Below are 18,971 nucleotides of genomic sequence, written 5' to 3' on the forward strand. Positions count from 1 at the left end.
GGGTAGATAAGTTTCAAAGGGAAAGCCAAGCCAGTGTGTAACAGGGAAAAACTGAAAAGCAACAGACAGTCTATTAGCACCTCAAAGAGAGGAGAGTTAAAGGAGGCAGATAAGAACCATTAGTTTGCACTTGGAGAGGAAGAGTACTAACAACAGATTCTATACAGACATCAAGAACTATTGGCACCTTCATTGTTTGTTTGGTTGATAATGTCCCAGCCATCCAATATCGCAAGTTAGACCATCTGCATGAGAATTAAACTTGTGAATGAAGTGGAGTTCCAATCATTCTTTTTGTATTTGGCTTGTGGAATTGGTCTATAACAAAACAGCAACTTGGAGATCCCTTAGTGAGTGTCTAGGGAGATTAAAGTGTTCCCCAACATGTTTTGTGTGTTCCCTTTTCCGGTATCTGATTTTCAGATACCAGACTCTTTATTTTTAAGTTTTTCTTGTTACAGACTAACTCAGTTACCCATCTGAAGGATTTTTTTTCAGAGCAGGAACAGGGAATAAAACTGAAAAAAGACTGAGAAATTGGAGGGGGGTAAATTTTGGTGCCAGCAAATTTATTTTGCCGTGGAAAGGAATGTGGGCTATAGTGGTTAGAAAAGACATTTGCTAGGTTGAACTCTCAAATTCTAGATCTCACTCTGCTGATGACTGTCTGTGCGGTCTTGAACAAACTATTGAGGTATTGTATCCGTTTTACAGAGGTTATCTACCTCAAAGCAGTGTTAGAATTAAGGGGCTTAGTCTTCATTTGCCCCTCCTAGTCTTCTCCTGCTTTTGGGAGCAACCAGGGCCCAAAATGGACCTTGGCACATGTTGAAGCAAAGGAAAGACTGATCTAAGTCATGGCAGGATGTAATGCCCTGACACAAGCTGTTATGCCTGTGAAGATCAGCCAGAGTGCAATGAAGTTCTGTGGTGCTCTCTATACTGAGAGAGTAGCCAGCTACAGTGACTTATCACCATGCCAAAAGACTTCTAGCTGCTTCACTGGCTGCTTTGTGCTGCCTAAGCAGTGGAAAGTGGCTGGAATAGGGGCAAAGGAACTGTGTGTGGTCTGTAAAGCCTGAGATGTTTGGTAAAATAGAAGAACAAAGTACTGTCACAGAAATGGCTTTTTCTGCCTGTCTATTTGATGCTTAAAATGCATGAAGAAAACAATTACAAGGGAGGGCTTTAAATATAAATGGTCCAGATTATGCTGCTGGTCCCATACATGAAGGAAGAGCCTATATTTCAGATCTACTGTGTGTATTTATCAAACCATATTGTTTTAAGTTGATTTTGTCCCCTCCAAACATTGTCATTATTGTTATTTTATCAAGGAGACTGGAAAGATCACTGGCATTATGCTAAATATCTAGCTATTTTTTCCAACCACAGGTCTCTCATTGATCCCTGAATAAAATGGTCTCTTTCTATTCAAAATAAGGATTTCTATTGATATTACAATCCAAATAGCACAGCTCAAGTAGTTTATAAAGAGCTTGAGATCCCAAAGGTTAAATGATACTACATTAATTGACCTCCCAGGTCACTATTGAATCTCATACAAAAACATGTAAGCTCCATGCCTGGAGTTTATACTTCATAACTCTGTCTTAATTAGAGCACAGGTGAGAGTTTGGGAAATCTTGACAAGTTTGCATACGAGTTTTCATTTTTCTTGAGCAAAGCTTTTAGGATAAAAGTTTGAAAGTCTTTTTAATAGTGTCCACAATATATACAAACTGCTGTTTTTGGTGGGCAAACTGTTATATCGGCAGCCAACCCTTTCAAGCTGTCCTCAGTGATGGCAGATGACAGAACAAGAAGAAATGGCATCAAGTTGCAGTGGGAGAGGTCTAGATTAGGGATGTTAAGGACTAGCCTCCGCAGCGGCGTTTCTAAGGGGCAGCACTACACAGAGCCCAGGGTCAGCTGGGGACTCCCCAGCTGACCCCGGGCTCCACCTGGTGCTGCCACTGTGGCATTTCAAAGGGGCAGTGCTGCACAGACTAGCTGACCTTGGGCTCTGTGCAGTGCTGCCCTGCAGCAGTGTTTCAAAGGGGCAGTGGCGCCCTATTGACTAATCGAATGGCCAGTGCAAAAATACACTATTTGATTAGTCATTTACATGATACTTAACATCCATAGTCTAGATTGGCTATTAGGAACAACTGTTTCACTAGGAGGGTGGTGACACACTGGAAGAGGTTAATCTCCACTCTCAAAGGTTTTTAAGGTCCAGCTTGACAAAGCCATGGCTGGGCTGATATAGTTGGAGCTGATCCTGCTTTGAGTAAGGTGTTGGACTAGCTGACTTCCTGATATTCCTGCGCATCCAGAAATATAATCTACGCTATCATGTGCCGAAAGTGTCCGTCTGCTATGTACATTGGACAAACATCTCAGACACTTCGCCAAAGGATTAATGCCCACAAAACAGATATCAGACAAGATCACAAAGAGAAAACAGTTTCTTGCCACTTTAACCAGAAAGGACACTCTCTAAATGACTTAGCCACCTGCATTCTGCTACAAAGACCTTTTACATCTGCACTTGAAAGGGAATCCTCTGAACTGTCATTCATGTTAAAATTCGACACTTACCAACAAGGACTTAACAAGTCTTTGAACTTTCTCACCCATTACCAAGACAGTTTCCCCAATTATCACCTGTAATACCATTAACTCACAAACATCCCACTCTCCCTACCTTTAATATCAGCAATTCACAGACACTTACCTTCCTTCCTCCCCCTTCCCACCCTCCCGCATCCCCCTTCTGTTCTGCAATGTGATTTGTCCTTTTCATATTTGTTCATTTTTTTTAATTGTATCCTTTGGTATATATGGTTGTGACTACTTTCTTCCACTATTTGATCTGAGGAAGTGGGTCTGGCCCACGAAAGCTCATCATCTAATAAACCATCTTGTTAGTCTTTAAAGTGCTACATTGTCCTGCATTTTGCTTCAACTACCCCAGACTAACACGGCTACATTTCTATCACTTTCCAACCCTAGACATCTCTGATTCTGTGAGTTGTGAATGCCCAGCTTTTCTAAATAGTCCTTAATGTGTTCTTTCATCACTGAGGGCTACTTACTTCCATCCCATATCATGCTGCCCAGTGCAGCGGACTGGGAACTGATCTCGTCTGTGAAGACAGAGCCAAAAAAAGCGTTGAGTACTTCAGCTTTTTCCACATCAACTGTCACTGGGTTGCCTTCTCCATTCAGTAAGGGTCCCAAACTTTCCTAGATCATCATCTTGTTGGTATCCTACCTGCAGAAACCTTTCTTATCTTTCACATTCCTTCCTTGCTGCAACTCCAGTTGCATTTTGGCCTTTCTGATTACACCCTGGCATGCTCAAGCAATATTTTTATACTTCTCCCTAGTCATCTGTCCAAGTTTCCCCTTTTATAAACCTCCTTTTTGTGTTTATGTTGACCAAAGATATCTCTTTTAAGCCAAGATGGTTGTCTGCCGTATTTGCTATTCTTTCTGAACATTGGGATGGTTTGTTCCTTCACCCTCAATAAAGCTTTTTAAAAATAGAAAGAGCCACAATTCTATGAATATCAAACAATACTGACACTTGGGAGGGAATGTGGGGGACATTGATTTTCCTCTGTTGAATTTCTATGTCTATTCTAGAAAAGAGAAAGTCTACAGGATTCCAGAGGAAATCAGCTCAGGAACTGTTGTGGCCAATATAACAGCTAAAGATCCAGATGATGAAGGCTTTACTAGTAGACTTGTCTACAGCATCCATCCACCTAATATGTATTTCTCCATAAATCCATGTAAGACAAAAAAAATACTATTTGTCCTTCAATCTGTCTGTGCTTTTTCAAACAAATAAAAGAAACTATCAGGGTTAGGATGCTTCTTTGACTTCAGTTTTAAATTGTCTTATTTTCATGAGCAGTGAGTGAAGCTGCCGATTGGGGAGGCAAACTCCACAGCTCTGGCCCCACCTATACCCCACCCCAGATTTTGTCCCAAGCCACATGCCCTGCCCATACCCCCTGCCCTCTGTCTAAGCCACACCCCCCTGCCCACTGTCTCCCTTTTCTATTTCCTCCCCCTCCCTGCTCACCCCCTTCCAGAAAAATCCCTGAACCTAAATGTAGCTAATGACATTTAAAAAAAAAAAAAAACACCCACTTTTCTGCAATTTTTTCTAAAGAAAATGGAACATGTTTTCTACTACATGCTAGATTGTTAAGACTGGACATGCAGAAGATACCTAAAATTTGGGAATAAAAAATGTTAGTCACAGGTTTTTTGATACATCCTGAAGTTTGTCAGTGATTTGCAAAAACTTTGTAGTAAGGGCAAGTCAGTTGTCCTGCTCACTATAACATTAAATATTATGGAATTCAATATGATACAATTCTTCTGTTTTACATTTTCTTAACGAGTACAGGCAGTCCCCGGGTTACATGGATCCGACTTACATCAGATCCCTACTTACAAACGGGGTGAGGCAACCCCGCACTAGCTGCTTCCCCCCAGCAGACCAGGGAGATGCGAAGCTAGCGCTCCCCCCAGCAGACCAGGGAGACGCGAAGCGGCTTTTCTCAGCAGACACCTCAGCTTGAGAACAAAGGACTAAGGGAAGTGAGGTGTGGGAGAATAAAACTGAGCTCTGGAGAAATGTTTGGCGAGAGTTTCCCCTACAGTATGTACCAGTTCCGACTTACATACAAATTCGACTTAAGAACAAACCTACAGTCCCTATCTTGTACGTAACCCGGGGACTGCCTGTATTCCTAAACCGATTTTATATTTTAAATGTATAAAGTAATCATTTCTGTTTATTACATATTTAATGTACTGAAGCAGACATTTTTAATTAATCAGTCAGAGCAGTTTAGTGTGTTCATAACAAAGTTCACTGCTTTTAGAAAAAAGGAATGTTAATTTATTTTGTGTGATCTGCATAGCAATAGCATAGTAATAGAGATGTAGTAGTGTTAGTTTGGTCCTGCTGAAACAAAAGACGGGACTATGCAGCACTTTAAAGACTAACAAGATGGTTTATTAGGTGATGAGCTTTCGTTGGCCAGACCTACTTCCTCAAATCAAGTTGTGGAAGAAAATTGGCATGACCATATATACCAAAGGGATACAATCAAAAAAAGTGAACACATATAAAATTGACAAATCAGAGTTTAGAACAGATATCATCATTATCTCATGGACACTAACCTCCCCCCCTTACCCTCCCTCTGTTCTAAAACCTGATTTGTCAATTTTGTGTGTGTTCACTTTTTTTGATTGTATCCTTTTGGTATATTGTTAGTCTTTAAAGTGCTGCATAGTCCTGTCTTTTGCTCCATAGCAGTTTATGAAATTTCACCATATATTTGTTAAACTATGTTTCCAAAGACTATAGGCATAACAAAGGATTTTATCTCTTACTAAGATACTGATTTTGGTGGAGGGTTCTCTTAAAACTAGTTAATCAAATGGAAGTAAAGAAACGGGAAGCTCATTTGCCCAGCTATCTGGAAGAAAAGGGCTGTTGTCCCTTTTAGGGCTCTCTTCAACAGGGGAGTGAAGGGAGAAAGATTACAGGGATGGACAGAAAAGGCAGGAAGACTTTGGAAGCAAGTTTCTTTTTTGTAATATAGTAATTAAAATTAAAACGTGTATTTTAGATAAGGAAGGTCTTTAAGTCTTTAAGGTCTTTTTTTTTTTTCAATTTTGTGTCTAAAAATCCAAGCATTTAAGGCTAAAGAGGAATACTCAAATTGTGCAGCTAAAAACCTATGAAAGGATTTTTAGAGATGTGATTTTATAACCTTCAGCAGCAAAGTAATGAAATGTTTAAAGCAAATGTTAAACTAAGGTCCTGTAGACATAAATTAATGCACAACTGTTTTTATCAGTAAATCCAGAAACTGATAGTACAGATCTATGGGTTGCCACGTGCATGTTAAATGGATTCATTACCACTTATTGGGTCTTTCACAGGTTCAATATTATGCTACTAGATCAGTCAAGCTGAAAGGCTTTTCACTTTTAAGTACTCACCAGGCTCCAACAGCTTGCTGTGGGAGCTTGCAGGAAGGGCCAGAATAGGGATAAGAGATGAAAGATTGGGCACTAAGACCCAAGTGAGGCAGCGCCTTCCCTTGCCCCTTATACCCACTGCCCATGCTTATTTCCTTGTGTTGCTGTGCTTATGAAGAAGCAGCATACTTTCTAGAGGGTTAATAAATTATTAGGGGCAAGTCTTTGGGTCTGGCTGAGCTTCGCTCAACATGGAAATGAAAAGAGGGGAGCAAAAGTGGCTTAAACTCACCTAATCATAGGGGCTGCTGCTCCTCCTCTTCCATCTCCCCCTCCCCCCAATGAATTATTGTAGTCTCCCAATCTGCCTCATCTGTGTTGGCTTCAAAATCCTCCAAGGGGTTGTTGTACCAGCTGGACATTATCAGAGAATACTCCAGCCATCTCCTCTCCTGCCTTCAACATGCACTTTGTCAGGGGTGGGCAGGGAGAAAGTCATGTAGACATTTATAACAGCCTGGGATTCCTCCAAGAAAAAAGACTCCTTGGTTGCCCTTTTAGGTCAGCTTTATGCCTCTTTGAACCATGGGAGCAACAAAAAGTGGTCAGATCAGGGGGGCAAGGACAGGGCTTTTAATGTCCTTCAAGGTGTAGGCTGAAACTCCTCTCAGGGTGAGACCTTCTGAACTGCCATAATTCAAATCCATTATTTTCCCCAGGTGAGACAGCTCAGAAGACTTGGTAAGCTCCTATAACATGAGAGAAAAACACCTGTGCTCTTTTTGCCCTCTACCATGCATGTCCATCAGATTCTCCTTGAATAATTTACAGTGGTGTCAGTGAATGCTATTCTTCTGATCTGGTAGCACTTTCGATCTGGCTAGCACAGTTGTAAATGACTTCACAAAACACAGTGCACTGCAGAATTGGGCACAATGACTCATTTTCTTTTTGCTAAATGCTTTGGATTCCCTGTGCTTTTTGGGCTTAGATTGTTACACTCCCCTTTAGTATTTTTTGAAACACAGACTGGCTGTGTCTAGACTGCATTCCTTTTCCGTAAAAGGGATGCAAATTAGACACATCGCAATTGCAAATGAAGTGGGGATTTAAATCCCACTTCCTCAGATCAATTTGTGGAAGAAAATTGGTACAACCATATATACCAAAGTGGTACAATCAAAAAAATGAATGCATGTGAAATTGACAAATCAAATTTTAGAACAGAGTTGGGGTAAGGGGTGAAGGTTAGTGTCTGTGAGGTAATGACATAGGGGTGATAATAGGGGAAGTTTCTGGAGAATGGGTATTTAAACCTAACCACATAACATGCCCTTACTTCAAAGAGACTTTAACACAAAGAGATTACAGAGGGAGACTTCAGAACTTTTATTTATGCTAAAATTCAACAGGTTTCGAATGGGCCTTAATTTAGATTATAATTACTTTACACATTACAGACAGCCTCCCCACCTTTTGATACTCATAGTAACTCCAGATTAGCCACTTAATTGTCTCACAATAAGCAATTTCCTCCTTCCTTGTCTCTTCCTTGTCCCCTCACCCACACCTTCTATTCTGTGTAGCTGATTCATTACTGTATAATTTGTTTACTTCTTCATTGTACCCCTCTGTTACATAATGCCCATGCCGATTCACTTTCAGAATATGATCTGAACAAGTGGGTCTGCCCCACGAAAGCTCATCACTTAATAAACCATCTTGTTAGTCTTTAAAGTGCTACATGACTGCTTTTTTTATTTATATCTAGATCTAGGGCAGATGAAAAATACTGCCTTGAGAGCCCTAGAAAATGAAGACCTCTCTTTAGCAACAAAACAGGGACAGCATGAACATTAGCAGTGCACACGTCTCAACAGTACACTGCAAATGTGCCTCACCCCTGATTTACAAATATCCCTACTAGGGCTAAGAAGGTAGTCAGTCTTCGTGTCTGCTCAGTCATTGGCCTCTTTGCTGTGGCTGTTAGCCAGGAGGGCAGGGGACTGGACTCGATGACCTTTCGAGGTCCCTTCCAGTCCTAGTGTTCTATGATTCTAGGATATTTTTGTGCTGTAGGCACTTACCTGCTAAGGGTTAGATAAAATGCCTCAGTTTATTTCAGATCACTAAACAAACAACAGTGACATGGAGGTTGGGAATGGCTTCATATTTACCACCAGTTCCCTGAGCCATCAAGTCCTTGAAAAGAACATTATATTTAAATGTGACTACTTGTCATTTCCTTTCTTGCGGTGAATATCTAACCCCTCAATTCTTTCCTCTTAGTAACTGGTGCAATTTACGTGGCTAGGCGAATAGATCGAGATGCTGCTCCTCTACGCCAACATCCTAACATCTCATTGGTTATTCATGTGGAGGACAGTCCCAGTGGTGGGCAAACAAATGAAATGGAGATAACAGTCACTATCGGAGATCTCAATGACAACCCACCAGAATGTAACTTGTACAACTTCAGGTACGAAGCTACTCACGCTGTGCCTCGCTGATTTGATGGGGTCAGTATTTGATGTAGGGCACCCCAATTAAGCACCCAGAACCTGAATCTGTGTGTTTCATATCGTCTTCTACTGGTAAGTCCTGATTATGTCCCTTCAAATACAGGGCTCAAACATCCTGGGCTACGTTTAGACTGGCATGATTTTCCGGAAATGCTTTTAACGGAAAAGTTTTCCGTTAAAAGCATTTTCAGAAAAGAGCATCTAGATTGGCACGGACGCTTTTCCACAAAAGCACTTTTTGCGGAAAAGCGTCCGTGGCCAATCTAGATGCGCCTTTGCGCAAAAAAGCCCCGATCGCCATTTTCGCAATCGGGGCTTTTTTGCGCAAAACAAATCTCAGCTGTCTACACTGGCCCTTTTGCACAAAAGAGACTTTTGCCCAAACGGAAGCAGCATAGTATTTCCGCAAAAAGCACTGATTTCTTACAGTAGGAAGTCAGTGCTTTTGCGGAAATTCAAGCGGCCAGTGTAGGCAGCTGGCAAGTTTTTCTGGAAAAGCGGCTGATTTTCCAGAAAAACTGGCCAGTCTAGACAGCCCAGTTGTTTGGAGTTGGAATATTGGAACCAAAACATCTGTGCCAAATCAGGGGTTTATTTATCTCTTTCTCTCATTTAGGTGCCAATCACGGCAATACCGAGGGGCCATACACTCTATATAATTAAAAGTGGAATCATTTCTGTTTAGAATAGGAGCAGACTTTTCACCTCTTATTTCATGTTAATTTATTAAATGGGAGCATGCTAAGTGGTCAACTTTCAGACCATTCTGCCTATTAATTTTAATCTTTGCCCTCTTCTTTTTCTACTCTCCTACTTCGTTTGCTCTCTTCATGTTCTTGCTAAAACAAAAGGAAAAACTATGTAGCATTTTACCTCTCTATTACTATTCATGTTCTTGGTTTGCAAACTCTTCAAGGCCCTTATAGGCATTTGATGTGCAGCAACTACCACATGGCAAACACTATGAATTACCATCAGTCCTGCTAACTTTCCTGCTGTGGGAGTGGAGAAGCTGAGACAGGTTGGATTGAAGGATTTGGAATTTTTCACAATTAATGGGGCTGATCCACCATGTTATTCCATTTTTGTTCTGTTGTCAATAGAACTTGGAGAACATTTTCACACAGCTTATGTGCAGGAATAAAAAGTAGCTTTGGTCAATGTGAAACAATTCATGAATTTGCTGTTTTAATAAAATAAAGATTTTGGCTGGGTGGCTGGAGTCACAAGGAGATTTTGACATTATTTACAAAACTGACACAGGAGGAAAAAAACTCCTTTGTAATATTTAGCCCAGTGATTAAGGTATGCGCCTGAGATTTGCAACATCCCTCCTCTCCAAGTCACTACAATTTTTCAGTTTTGGTTAGACACAAACTGAATTTTATATCATAATTTTTCAGAATTGACCAGGAGACTGAAAAATCAGTTATTCACACACTTCCAGTTGTGAGGCCCATTGTATATGTTTTTATCAAATCTTTTCAATTCACATTTAAAAGACCCAGTCCTGTAACCTTTCTAATTGTGAAACTCTACCTAGGATCAGCTCCCTATCTAGGGAACTGTGTCTGAACAAGGACTACAGAGCTGGATCTCAGGGCCTGGTTCTGATCTCACACCCAGTTTTATATTACTCTAACTCAGATCATTTCAGAGGTGTCACTCTTGAGTTGGTGTAACAGAGCAGGATCGGCCCTACTCACTTTGCTTCTATTAATTCCGTGCTGCTGTTTTTAAAACTAATCGACTCAGACTGACAGGGAAGAAACTCACCAGTCACTTCTGTCACTAGATTGAATTCCTAGATATTTCGTGAAAGAATGAATACATGAGAGAATAGCTCTTTAATTAAGCATATTGAAAACACCAGAATAGCATAGAGTAAGATGGGAAATAAGCCCAGCTTATTTAATGACAAGAAAACATTTCTCTAAATTGACATTTATATTGATCTGAACAATTTACTTTAGGTTCCAAAGAAGCCAGTTAGGAAGAAACCCTGTAGTTATGAGGAACAGGGGTGACTGGTGAAGAAAGGTGCAGTGGAGGCATTAGCCATGACAAGGGTGCAGTGGAGGCACTAGCCATGAGACTGCCCCCTCCCCACATGACTCCTCCCCACTGATGTGGGGAGGAGGGAAACCATGTCCCCTCTACCTTAGGGCTTGCCCCTGCCCTGCCTCTTCCCCCAATCTTCCTCTCCCAGAAATGTGGCCCGAGGGATTAACGGGAGTCTAGAGCTGGTCTCTGGGATCAGGACCACCTACACTCATCTGTGGCGGCAGGAGGAAAGTGGAGCAATGGAGCTCTGCTCCCCGGCTGCTGGCACGTTGCTCTGCTTTCCACTGCTGAGTGTAGGGGGCGATGCTCCCCTGAGTGATGTGCCAGCAGCGGGGGAGCAGAGCCACATTGCTCTGCTCCTCCCCAGGGCTGTCGGTGAGTGCGGGAGGGCCTGACCCCTGCTGCTGGGGTGCCCCCCGCTCGTCCCTTGAGCCACCCAGAGGCTCTGGCCCCTTGCCCCTCCTGCCTGTGGCATTGGGGAGGGGACACATGGCCACCCAAACCCCTCTCATGCCTTACCAGTGATGAGGAATCTCCTCCACCTGTGTTTTTAAATATTGTGAACCTTACCCTGTAGCTCACTGGGACATTTTGCACAGATTCTAGGGCCAAAAAGGACCAATTTGACCATCTAATCTGACCTCCTATATAACACAGACCACAAATAATTCCTTGAAATAATTCCTCTTTGAACTAACTAGAGGGTGTCTTTTAGAAAAACATCCAGTCTTGATATAAAATTGTCAGTGATGAAGAATCCACCATGACCCTTGGTAAACTGCTCCAGTGGTTAATTACCCTCCCAGTTAAACTTTACACCTTATTTCCAGTCTGAATTTGTCTAACTTCAATTACTAGACACTAGCTTGAAGAACTCATTATCAAATATTTATTCCCTATGTAGGTACTTACATACCACCGTCAAATCACCCTTAGCCTTCTCTTTGTTGAGCTCAATAGATAGGACTCCTCAAGTTTAATCACTATAAGGCATTTAAGCATTCACATGTCTTTTCTGGGTACCCTTCCCAATCTTCCCAATTTATTAATATTCTTTTTCAATTGTAGACGGCAGAACTGGACACAGCCTTCAGTAGTGATCATACCATGCCAAATATGTCAACTCTACTTCTGCTTAAGATTCCCCCATTTGTGCATCCAAAGATCACATTTGCTCTTTCAGCTACAGCATTACACTGGGAGCTAATGTTCAGTTATTACTCCCATGACTCCAAAGTCTCTCTCAGAATCTCTGCTTCTCAGACTGGAACCCGACATCCAGTAAATAAATCCCGAAGAGTCTATGTCTCAAAGCACCAGCTACTCCCATCTTGCCTGACAGATATAAGGCTGCTCAAGTAGTATTGAGTGAAGTGTCTAGGGCTGACATTATTCCACCTCATCCCTGAAAGCAACAAGGAAGTAGGGAGATGGAGGAGTTATTGTGGGAAATGGAATTGCAGAAAACTGAAGCATAATTGTGAATCAGGTTCTTGACATTGCATTCTAATGGGGCATCAGGGTCTTCCATCAATATAGTATGACATTGTCAAGATGATGCGACTGTCAACAGAACATCTGGAGCTCACACTGCAACTTTATGGTTGTCTTCTATTCCATTTCTGGAGGACATTTCTCTTTGATGTATAAGAATTGCTTTGATCAAGGTTTATCAAAACCATTCGACAGACTGTTGGTTATTATAGGTAATTTAACTGGAAAAATATCACAAGGTGCATTCTGAAAGGAAAGCACATGTTACTGGATAAGGGCCTATGATGGCATAAGATTACTTCCAAATTGTCATAGACCCTGATCCAACAAACATATGCTTTACTTTTAGCATGCAAGTGGTCTTATTAATTGTGGTCGTATACCAGTTTCAATGGGGCTAGTCACATCAGTAAAATTAAGCACATACTTAACTATTTTATTCAGAGAAGGAAAACCAAGGCCATATATCAATTAAGGAGTAAATGAAGTAGCATGCCTCAGCACGTAAATAGTTTGCTGAAATGCAAATGTTTAAAGGATACTAATTTGAGGTGGATCAAATTGAGACCCTAATGCTGATTCTAAAGTTAAGGGTGTTTCAAAATTTTGGTTTGAGTTCTCTCAATAGCTTCCAGCTCTGCTCCTAAAAGTTTGGGGTGTTGGAATCTTGGATTTGAAAAATATCTGGAAGTCAGTATGCAGTACACTTCAAAAGCTATTAAGAGGAATGTTATGAAAAGGCATGATGGGAAACATGTTTCTTTTTGACAGAGTTGAGGTATATGAAACAGCCTCCACTGGGATACTTCTCCTTGACCTGAAAGATCAGTGCCAGGATATGGATGTTGAACCACCAAATAATGAATTTAACTTCACTGGATTGTCTGGAGTTGGAAGTAACAGATTTACACTGAATCAATCTGGCTCTGGAAGAATTGTGGTTAGTTGTTTTATTTTACGGTGTCCGATTAGAAAATCCCTTAATACCCAGGTTTCGTTATCCTTTCAGGAAAAATTGTTATTCACATTATGTCTATTTAAATTGTTGATGAAATGAGTATGATTTTTTTTGTGAGAGTGGTCTCTAGGGTTTCTAGAGATCATAATCCATAATTATTCTTTATTCTTAAATTGGAAAGAATGTTTCCCCCCAGTTTTAACCAGTCAGGATATGTCTACACTAGCCACCCTAGTTCGAACCAAGGTGGCTAATGTAGTCATTCAAACTTGCAAATGAAGCCCGGGATTAAAATATCCCGGGCTTTATTTGCATGTTCCCGGGCGCCGCCATTTTTAAATGCCCGGTAGTTTGAACTTGGTGCCCGCGGCTACACGTGGCACGGCTAGGTAGTTCGAACTAAAGCCCCTAATTCGGACTACCGTTACTCCTCCTGCAATGAGGAGCCCGGCTGGGAGAGCGCACTGCAAGCTGCACTGCTCTAATCAGAGAGCCTCAGACAGGTCTTGCGGGAGCAGTGCACCAGGGCACAGCACCTTACTTTCACCTCTGCACCTAGACAGCGTGTTACACACACTTGGAACTAAAGATCAAAAGGTCAAAGCTTTCTGCTACACACATCATAGGCCTCTTACACATTTAGCTAAGGAGAATGAATCCCCATGTCTGTAATGGAGCTAGGAATTACAACCGGACACCAATGTGAATTCAGCCCAAGAAGGCAATAGTGCAGGGGTGGAAAACCTCACGCCTGGGACTGCATGCGGCCCCCAGCTTGCCTGGATCTGCCCCCTGAGGCTCAGATGTCCCCCCCCCAGTATTGGGGAGTCCATACTGTCATTCCAGACCCCTCCCATCCCACTGCAGAGCTGCACACAAAATCTAATAGGCTGGACCCCCTTTGGCTCTGGTGTGCAAGGGGAATGTGAGGAGTTCTCCTTCTCGGTCAGGGACCATGTCAGTGAGGGGTGGGGAGTTTTTTGGTTTTGTTTTACTTTTCACTTGTGTGCAGCCCCTGACTGATATTTCTTTGGGTCAGTGGCCCCCAACCCAAAAAGGGTTCCCCACCCCTGCACTCGTGTGTGTACTTAGCCAGCATATTGACAGAGCACTGGAAATCATTGTTTGCTTGGTGTGTGATGTGACTTTATGTAATGAGGCAAATATACAGTTTTCTTTTCTTAATCTAGTTGACTGGAGATTTGGATTTTGAAAATCCAGCTAATCTAGCAGTTGAGAAATATACTTTGACTACTGTGGTGCAAGATATTGCATGGCCTTACTATACTAGCAAGTATCCCTTTTATTTTTCTTTGAGATGTTTTCCTATGCCATTACTGCATAGAAGAAGAAATGTTATAAAAATTACGTTTATGTTCAGACATTTTCATAACCATACTTAACCATTCATTTATCTTCCGTTATGTTTCCAGATAATATCTACATTTACATCAGAATAATGGCAGTAAATGAGTTCTTCCCAGTCTTCAGTAGCTCATCATATGTATTTAATGTTTCAGAAATTACTCGAGGTACAGTAAATAAAAGCTATCCTTTAGGTTTAAGGTTGTTACAGTGTAGAATAATCATCTTGGGGGCAACATTATATATTAGTTTGTATTACAATAGTACCTCAAAGCCCCAGCCAAGATCAGGGCTCCATTGCACAACCTCAATGTACAAAGTTTACAATGTAACTGGACAAAACAGGTAAAGGTTGGGAGAAAGGATATATTACAGTAGACTGCCGATAATCCGGCACCTTTGGGACCTAGGTGGTGCCGGATTATCGGATATGCCAGAGTATCGGGAGGTACTCCAGCAGGGAGCTGTGACGGGTCTGCCGGAATCCACACTGTGTCCTGGGGGTGGGTGGGAAACGGCGTGGCAAGGGGTGAACCCTCTGCCATTTTTCAGGAAGGCGGGGGAAGCCCTGCGCCACCACAGAGAGTTTCTGGGAGGGGAGCGGTCTCCCCACCCCCAGACTGCAGTAGTTATTGCTGAGCAGGGGGGTGAGGGACGGTGCTGTGGGACCAACCTGGCAGCATCCCAGCTGCTCTACCCCACAGCTTCCCCAAGTCCGCCGCTGCAGCTGCTGAAACTGACGAGCGGCAGACTTGGGGAAGCAGAGGAACAGAGAAGCTGGGGTGCTGCCAGGTTGGTCCCGCAGTGATGCCCCCTCACCCCCTTGCTCAGCAATAATACTGTAGTCTGGGGGGTGGGGAGCCCGCTCCCTTCCCGGAAACTCTCAGCGGCTGCGCGGGGCTTCCCTCACCTTCCTGGGGAAGGGTTCGCTCCTCACTGCACTGTTCCCTGCTCCCCGGCAAGACGCAGTGTGGATCCTAGCAGACCCGTCACAGGGTTATAATCCCCTTCCCCTTTTCTCCCCTTCCCTTTCCCAGACGCGAGCGCCCACGGGGCTCACAGCAGCTCCAATTGTCCGACTGGTCGGAGGACTGCCGGGTTCCAGTTGGTGACAGACTATCAGGAGTGCCGGACCCCTGGATGCCAGACAATTGGAGTTTTACTGTATTGTGCCCCCTTTCACAAATGGGGGAAGAGAGATTAAGTGACTTGCCAAAGGTTATGGAGTAATTCTATGGTAGAACCAAGAACTGAACACACAGCTCTTGGGCAAGATTCTCTGGGCCCATAGTGGCCATTTTACACTGTTTAAAAGGGCACGAAAGGGTCCAAAAAGGCTTGGCTCAGCTGAGAAGGAGTCCCCTGCCTCGGGCACAGGGAATGACAGCCATTAAGCTGCCTTCTTCTGAGGGTCCCTTGAAACTTCTGTTGTAGTGGGGGTGTCATCAGGCTGACACTTCAAGTCCCAGGGCAACATGTTAGGCACCATCCACTCCCACCTAGCAGAATAGTATATAGAAGAAAACACCGCTGGACTTGCACTCGCTTGGGGGTGGGGGAAAACACATTGGCTATGTCTACACTACGCATTTCGTCGGAAGAGGCAATGCAAATGAAGCGCAGGTTAGCATTTTCTCATGCTTCATTTGCATAATCTCTTCCAATCCATTTTTGCACAAGAGGTTTTTGCACAAAAACATGTAGTGTGGACATGTCCGTTTTGCACAACCCCACTTTTAGCTCAAGATCCTTATGCCTCTTGGGATTGGCATAAGGATCTTGAGCAAAAAGGGTTTTTTTTTTGCGCAAAATGGACATGTCCACACTGCATGTTTTTGTGCAAAAACCTCTTGCGCAAAAATGGATCTGAAGAGATTATGCAAATAAAATGTGAGAAAATGATAATCCACACTTCATTTGCATTGCCTCTTCTGGCAAAACGCATAGTGTAGACACAGTTGCTCTAAGGAAACTGCTTGGGCTATAACAAAAAATTGCAGGTTAAACCATTTTTGCAAAAACTTTCAAGCATGAAATCTCCCACTCATGCTGTTGGACAGTTTCTTGCACATTTTACATGGCCTGCCTCAGCTTCCCCTGAGATCTCCCACTGCCTTTTCTACCTCTCCCTGTCAGATATCCCTTCTAGCCACTCTGCACTTTTTGTACTGTAGTTACTCCTAAGCAGCTTCTGTGAGGAGCATGTCTACCACCTATGTGTTTACAATATCCCTTACCTGAAACTTTACTTAATGCTGGCTTTTAAAATCTTTTTACTTTGAGTGTACAGTAACTGAGATGGACAGAGAGTTTCATCAGGAATATGGAAGATTTTTTGGAGGGAGGAGGTAAAAGATGGAAATGACAGCTTTTTGTGGGCATTTTCACTGGGTTTAAAAGGGCCAAGTTCTTTCTAGTTTGTGCAGCAGTTTTATCAGCCAATTTTCATTGGTTGTGGAAGTTTTCTATTATACTATGTTACTAAACCAGGCAGCAAAAATGTAAAAGTAAGAACACCCCCGAATATAAACTATCATCTTCAGGGCTGTAACAAGGGCGAGGCGAGTGATGCACTTGCCTCCGGTGCATAGCTGAGAAGGCGCAAAAAAATAACATAGAAAACTAATTACTTTAAGACAGCTACTTATTTTAAGACAGCTCCCACGCTCATCAGCATCGGCTGGCCTGCAGTTTACATGGCAGGCTGCACGTTGCCGCTCTACAATCCAACAGTCACCAGCCACGGCAGCTGCCCAGCATGTCAGCTGCTTCCGAGCGGCGTGGGAGGCCTGATACCGGCGAGGCCACACCAAGCACCACTGTGAGGTGCTCTAGCACAGTTCCCAGGAGCAGGGCCAGGGAAGAAGGGGCTCAGATTGCCCTGCACAGGGGCAGAGGTGCAGGGGGTGAGGTGGGGGTGTCAGGCAGGGAGCCAGGACTCCTGGGTCTTGTCTCACCTCTCCAGGGGAGTGACTCTAAGTCTTAGGGGTATGTGATTAGAGCTGGGGGTCTGGGAGCTACGATCCCTGGGTTCTATGGGTCGGGGTAGCAAATAATATTAATTTCAATGCAATTGTTCATGAGTTTGCCTCATTAAAAGCATGTAGAGTACAATTATAAACAAATACCTAATAGTACCTGACATGGTGATATTTTATAATGATAGGTATACTAGCTGGAGTTAGCCGGCATTGCTCGGGAAAGTTGATATAACTGAGGTGAGGAGTCTGAGGGGAGGGAGGGGGAAGGGAGCCGTGCGCCTGCCGCCGGTGTGCGAGCCTGCCCTCCGCTTCCTTGTCCCTCCGCCGGCCTTCGTGAGTGACTGTCCCTGCTGCTTCCTCCAGGAAGCCGATTCTCCCCGCACTGCCAAGCTCCATGCAGCCCCGGGGAGAGGCGTCGGTCTCTCATCTCTTCCCTCCCACAGTCCCTTAAAACCTTCTCCTGGATGAAAGGTTAGCCCATGCAAAGTTTGGTTGCGGTAGCTCTTATAGTGTCTAAGTTATTAAAGCACAAACATACAAACATTCTCCTTTCTATATTACTAGCTGGACTTACCCGGCGTTGCTCGGGAAACCAGAGGAACAAAATTTAGAAAAGAAGGGGACCCCGAGCCAAGGGACCCCCAGAGCCACAGACCCTGGGGGCTGATGGCTCCTGGCCCACACCTGACCCTCTGAGAGCAGCAGGACCCTTCTCCCCTTAGGACTGAGCAGCAGCCCCCAGGAGAACAGTACACAGTCATGTGGCCAGTAGCAAGGGGACTTCTCTTTGCAAGGTTGTCTCAGGGATCCACCTGTCCTGCCTTAGCAAGCAAAAGCTCAGAGCTCACATGTAACCCTGATGGCTGGAACCAGACCCAGAAGAGCCCAGCTCACAGTACAAACAGCAGCCGGCTGGCTTCACAGCAGTGAAACGTGTGGAGGATTTAACTCGGCCCCTCCACACTGTGCTGCAGCAGGCAAATGGATTCCTTCTGCTCGGATAAGCCCAGTGAGCTGAGCAGAAAGGCTGCCTTTGGTTTTGGTTTCCGGAGGGCGGGGTAGCAGGTGGGGAGTGACCCCAGGGGGAGGGGAGGTTACACGCAGGAGGGGCGGCCCAGCTTGTCCACGGGGGGCAGGGCGGGTGCCCCGAGCCGTTGTGCACATGAAGGTAGAGGCACTGCGTGCCGGCAGGGGGAGGAGAGGGGAGGGGAAGAGGATTGATTATGTAACCTCGCAGGCAGCAGGGGGTAAGTCCAGGGAGGCTGCATGCGGGAGGGGCGTCCCAGCTCGCGCCCGGGGCCGCAGGTGCTGCGGGAGGCAGGGCGGAACCCCGATCGGGCCCAAAAGTCCCTTAAAACCTTCTCCTAGAGGAAAGGTTCTCCCATGCAAAGATTGGTTGCGGTAGCTCTTACAAGTGTCCAAGTTATTAGCCCACAAACTTACAAACATTCACCTTTACATATTAGATAGGGTGGGACTTGGATAGATGTGGTGGAAGAAAGTCAGATTCTCTATGTGGGGAACAGGCTGGAAGTTCGGGAGGTGGCGGGCGAAGGGTGGGAAGGA

At 44.0% G+C, this 18,971-nt stretch overlaps 1 protein-coding gene across 1 annotated transcript in view; it reads left to right on the forward strand.

Annotated features, from left to right (window-relative positions):
* CDHR3 (cadherin related family member 3) overlaps window positions 1-18,971 on the forward strand; it is a 65,709-nt gene that overhangs the window by 24,955 nt on the left and 21,783 nt on the right. Inside the window, exons 7-11 of the mRNA XM_089771794.1 lie at window positions 3,655-3,803; window positions 8,311-8,500; window positions 12,873-13,041; window positions 14,250-14,349; window positions 14,493-14,591. Coding sequence (XP_089627920.1) covers window positions 3,655-3,803; window positions 8,311-8,500; window positions 12,873-13,041; window positions 14,250-14,349; window positions 14,493-14,591 — 707 coding nt within the window. The remainder of the gene's footprint in view (window positions 1-3,654; window positions 3,804-8,310; window positions 8,501-12,872; window positions 13,042-14,249; window positions 14,350-14,492; window positions 14,592-18,971) is intronic.

This window comes from Pelodiscus sinensis, chromosome 1 (assembly GCF_052426305.1).
Source record: "Pelodiscus sinensis isolate ZL-2025 chromosome 1, ASM5242630v1, whole genome shotgun sequence".
Taxonomy (NCBI): Eukaryota; Metazoa; Chordata; order Testudines; family Trionychidae; genus Pelodiscus; species Pelodiscus sinensis.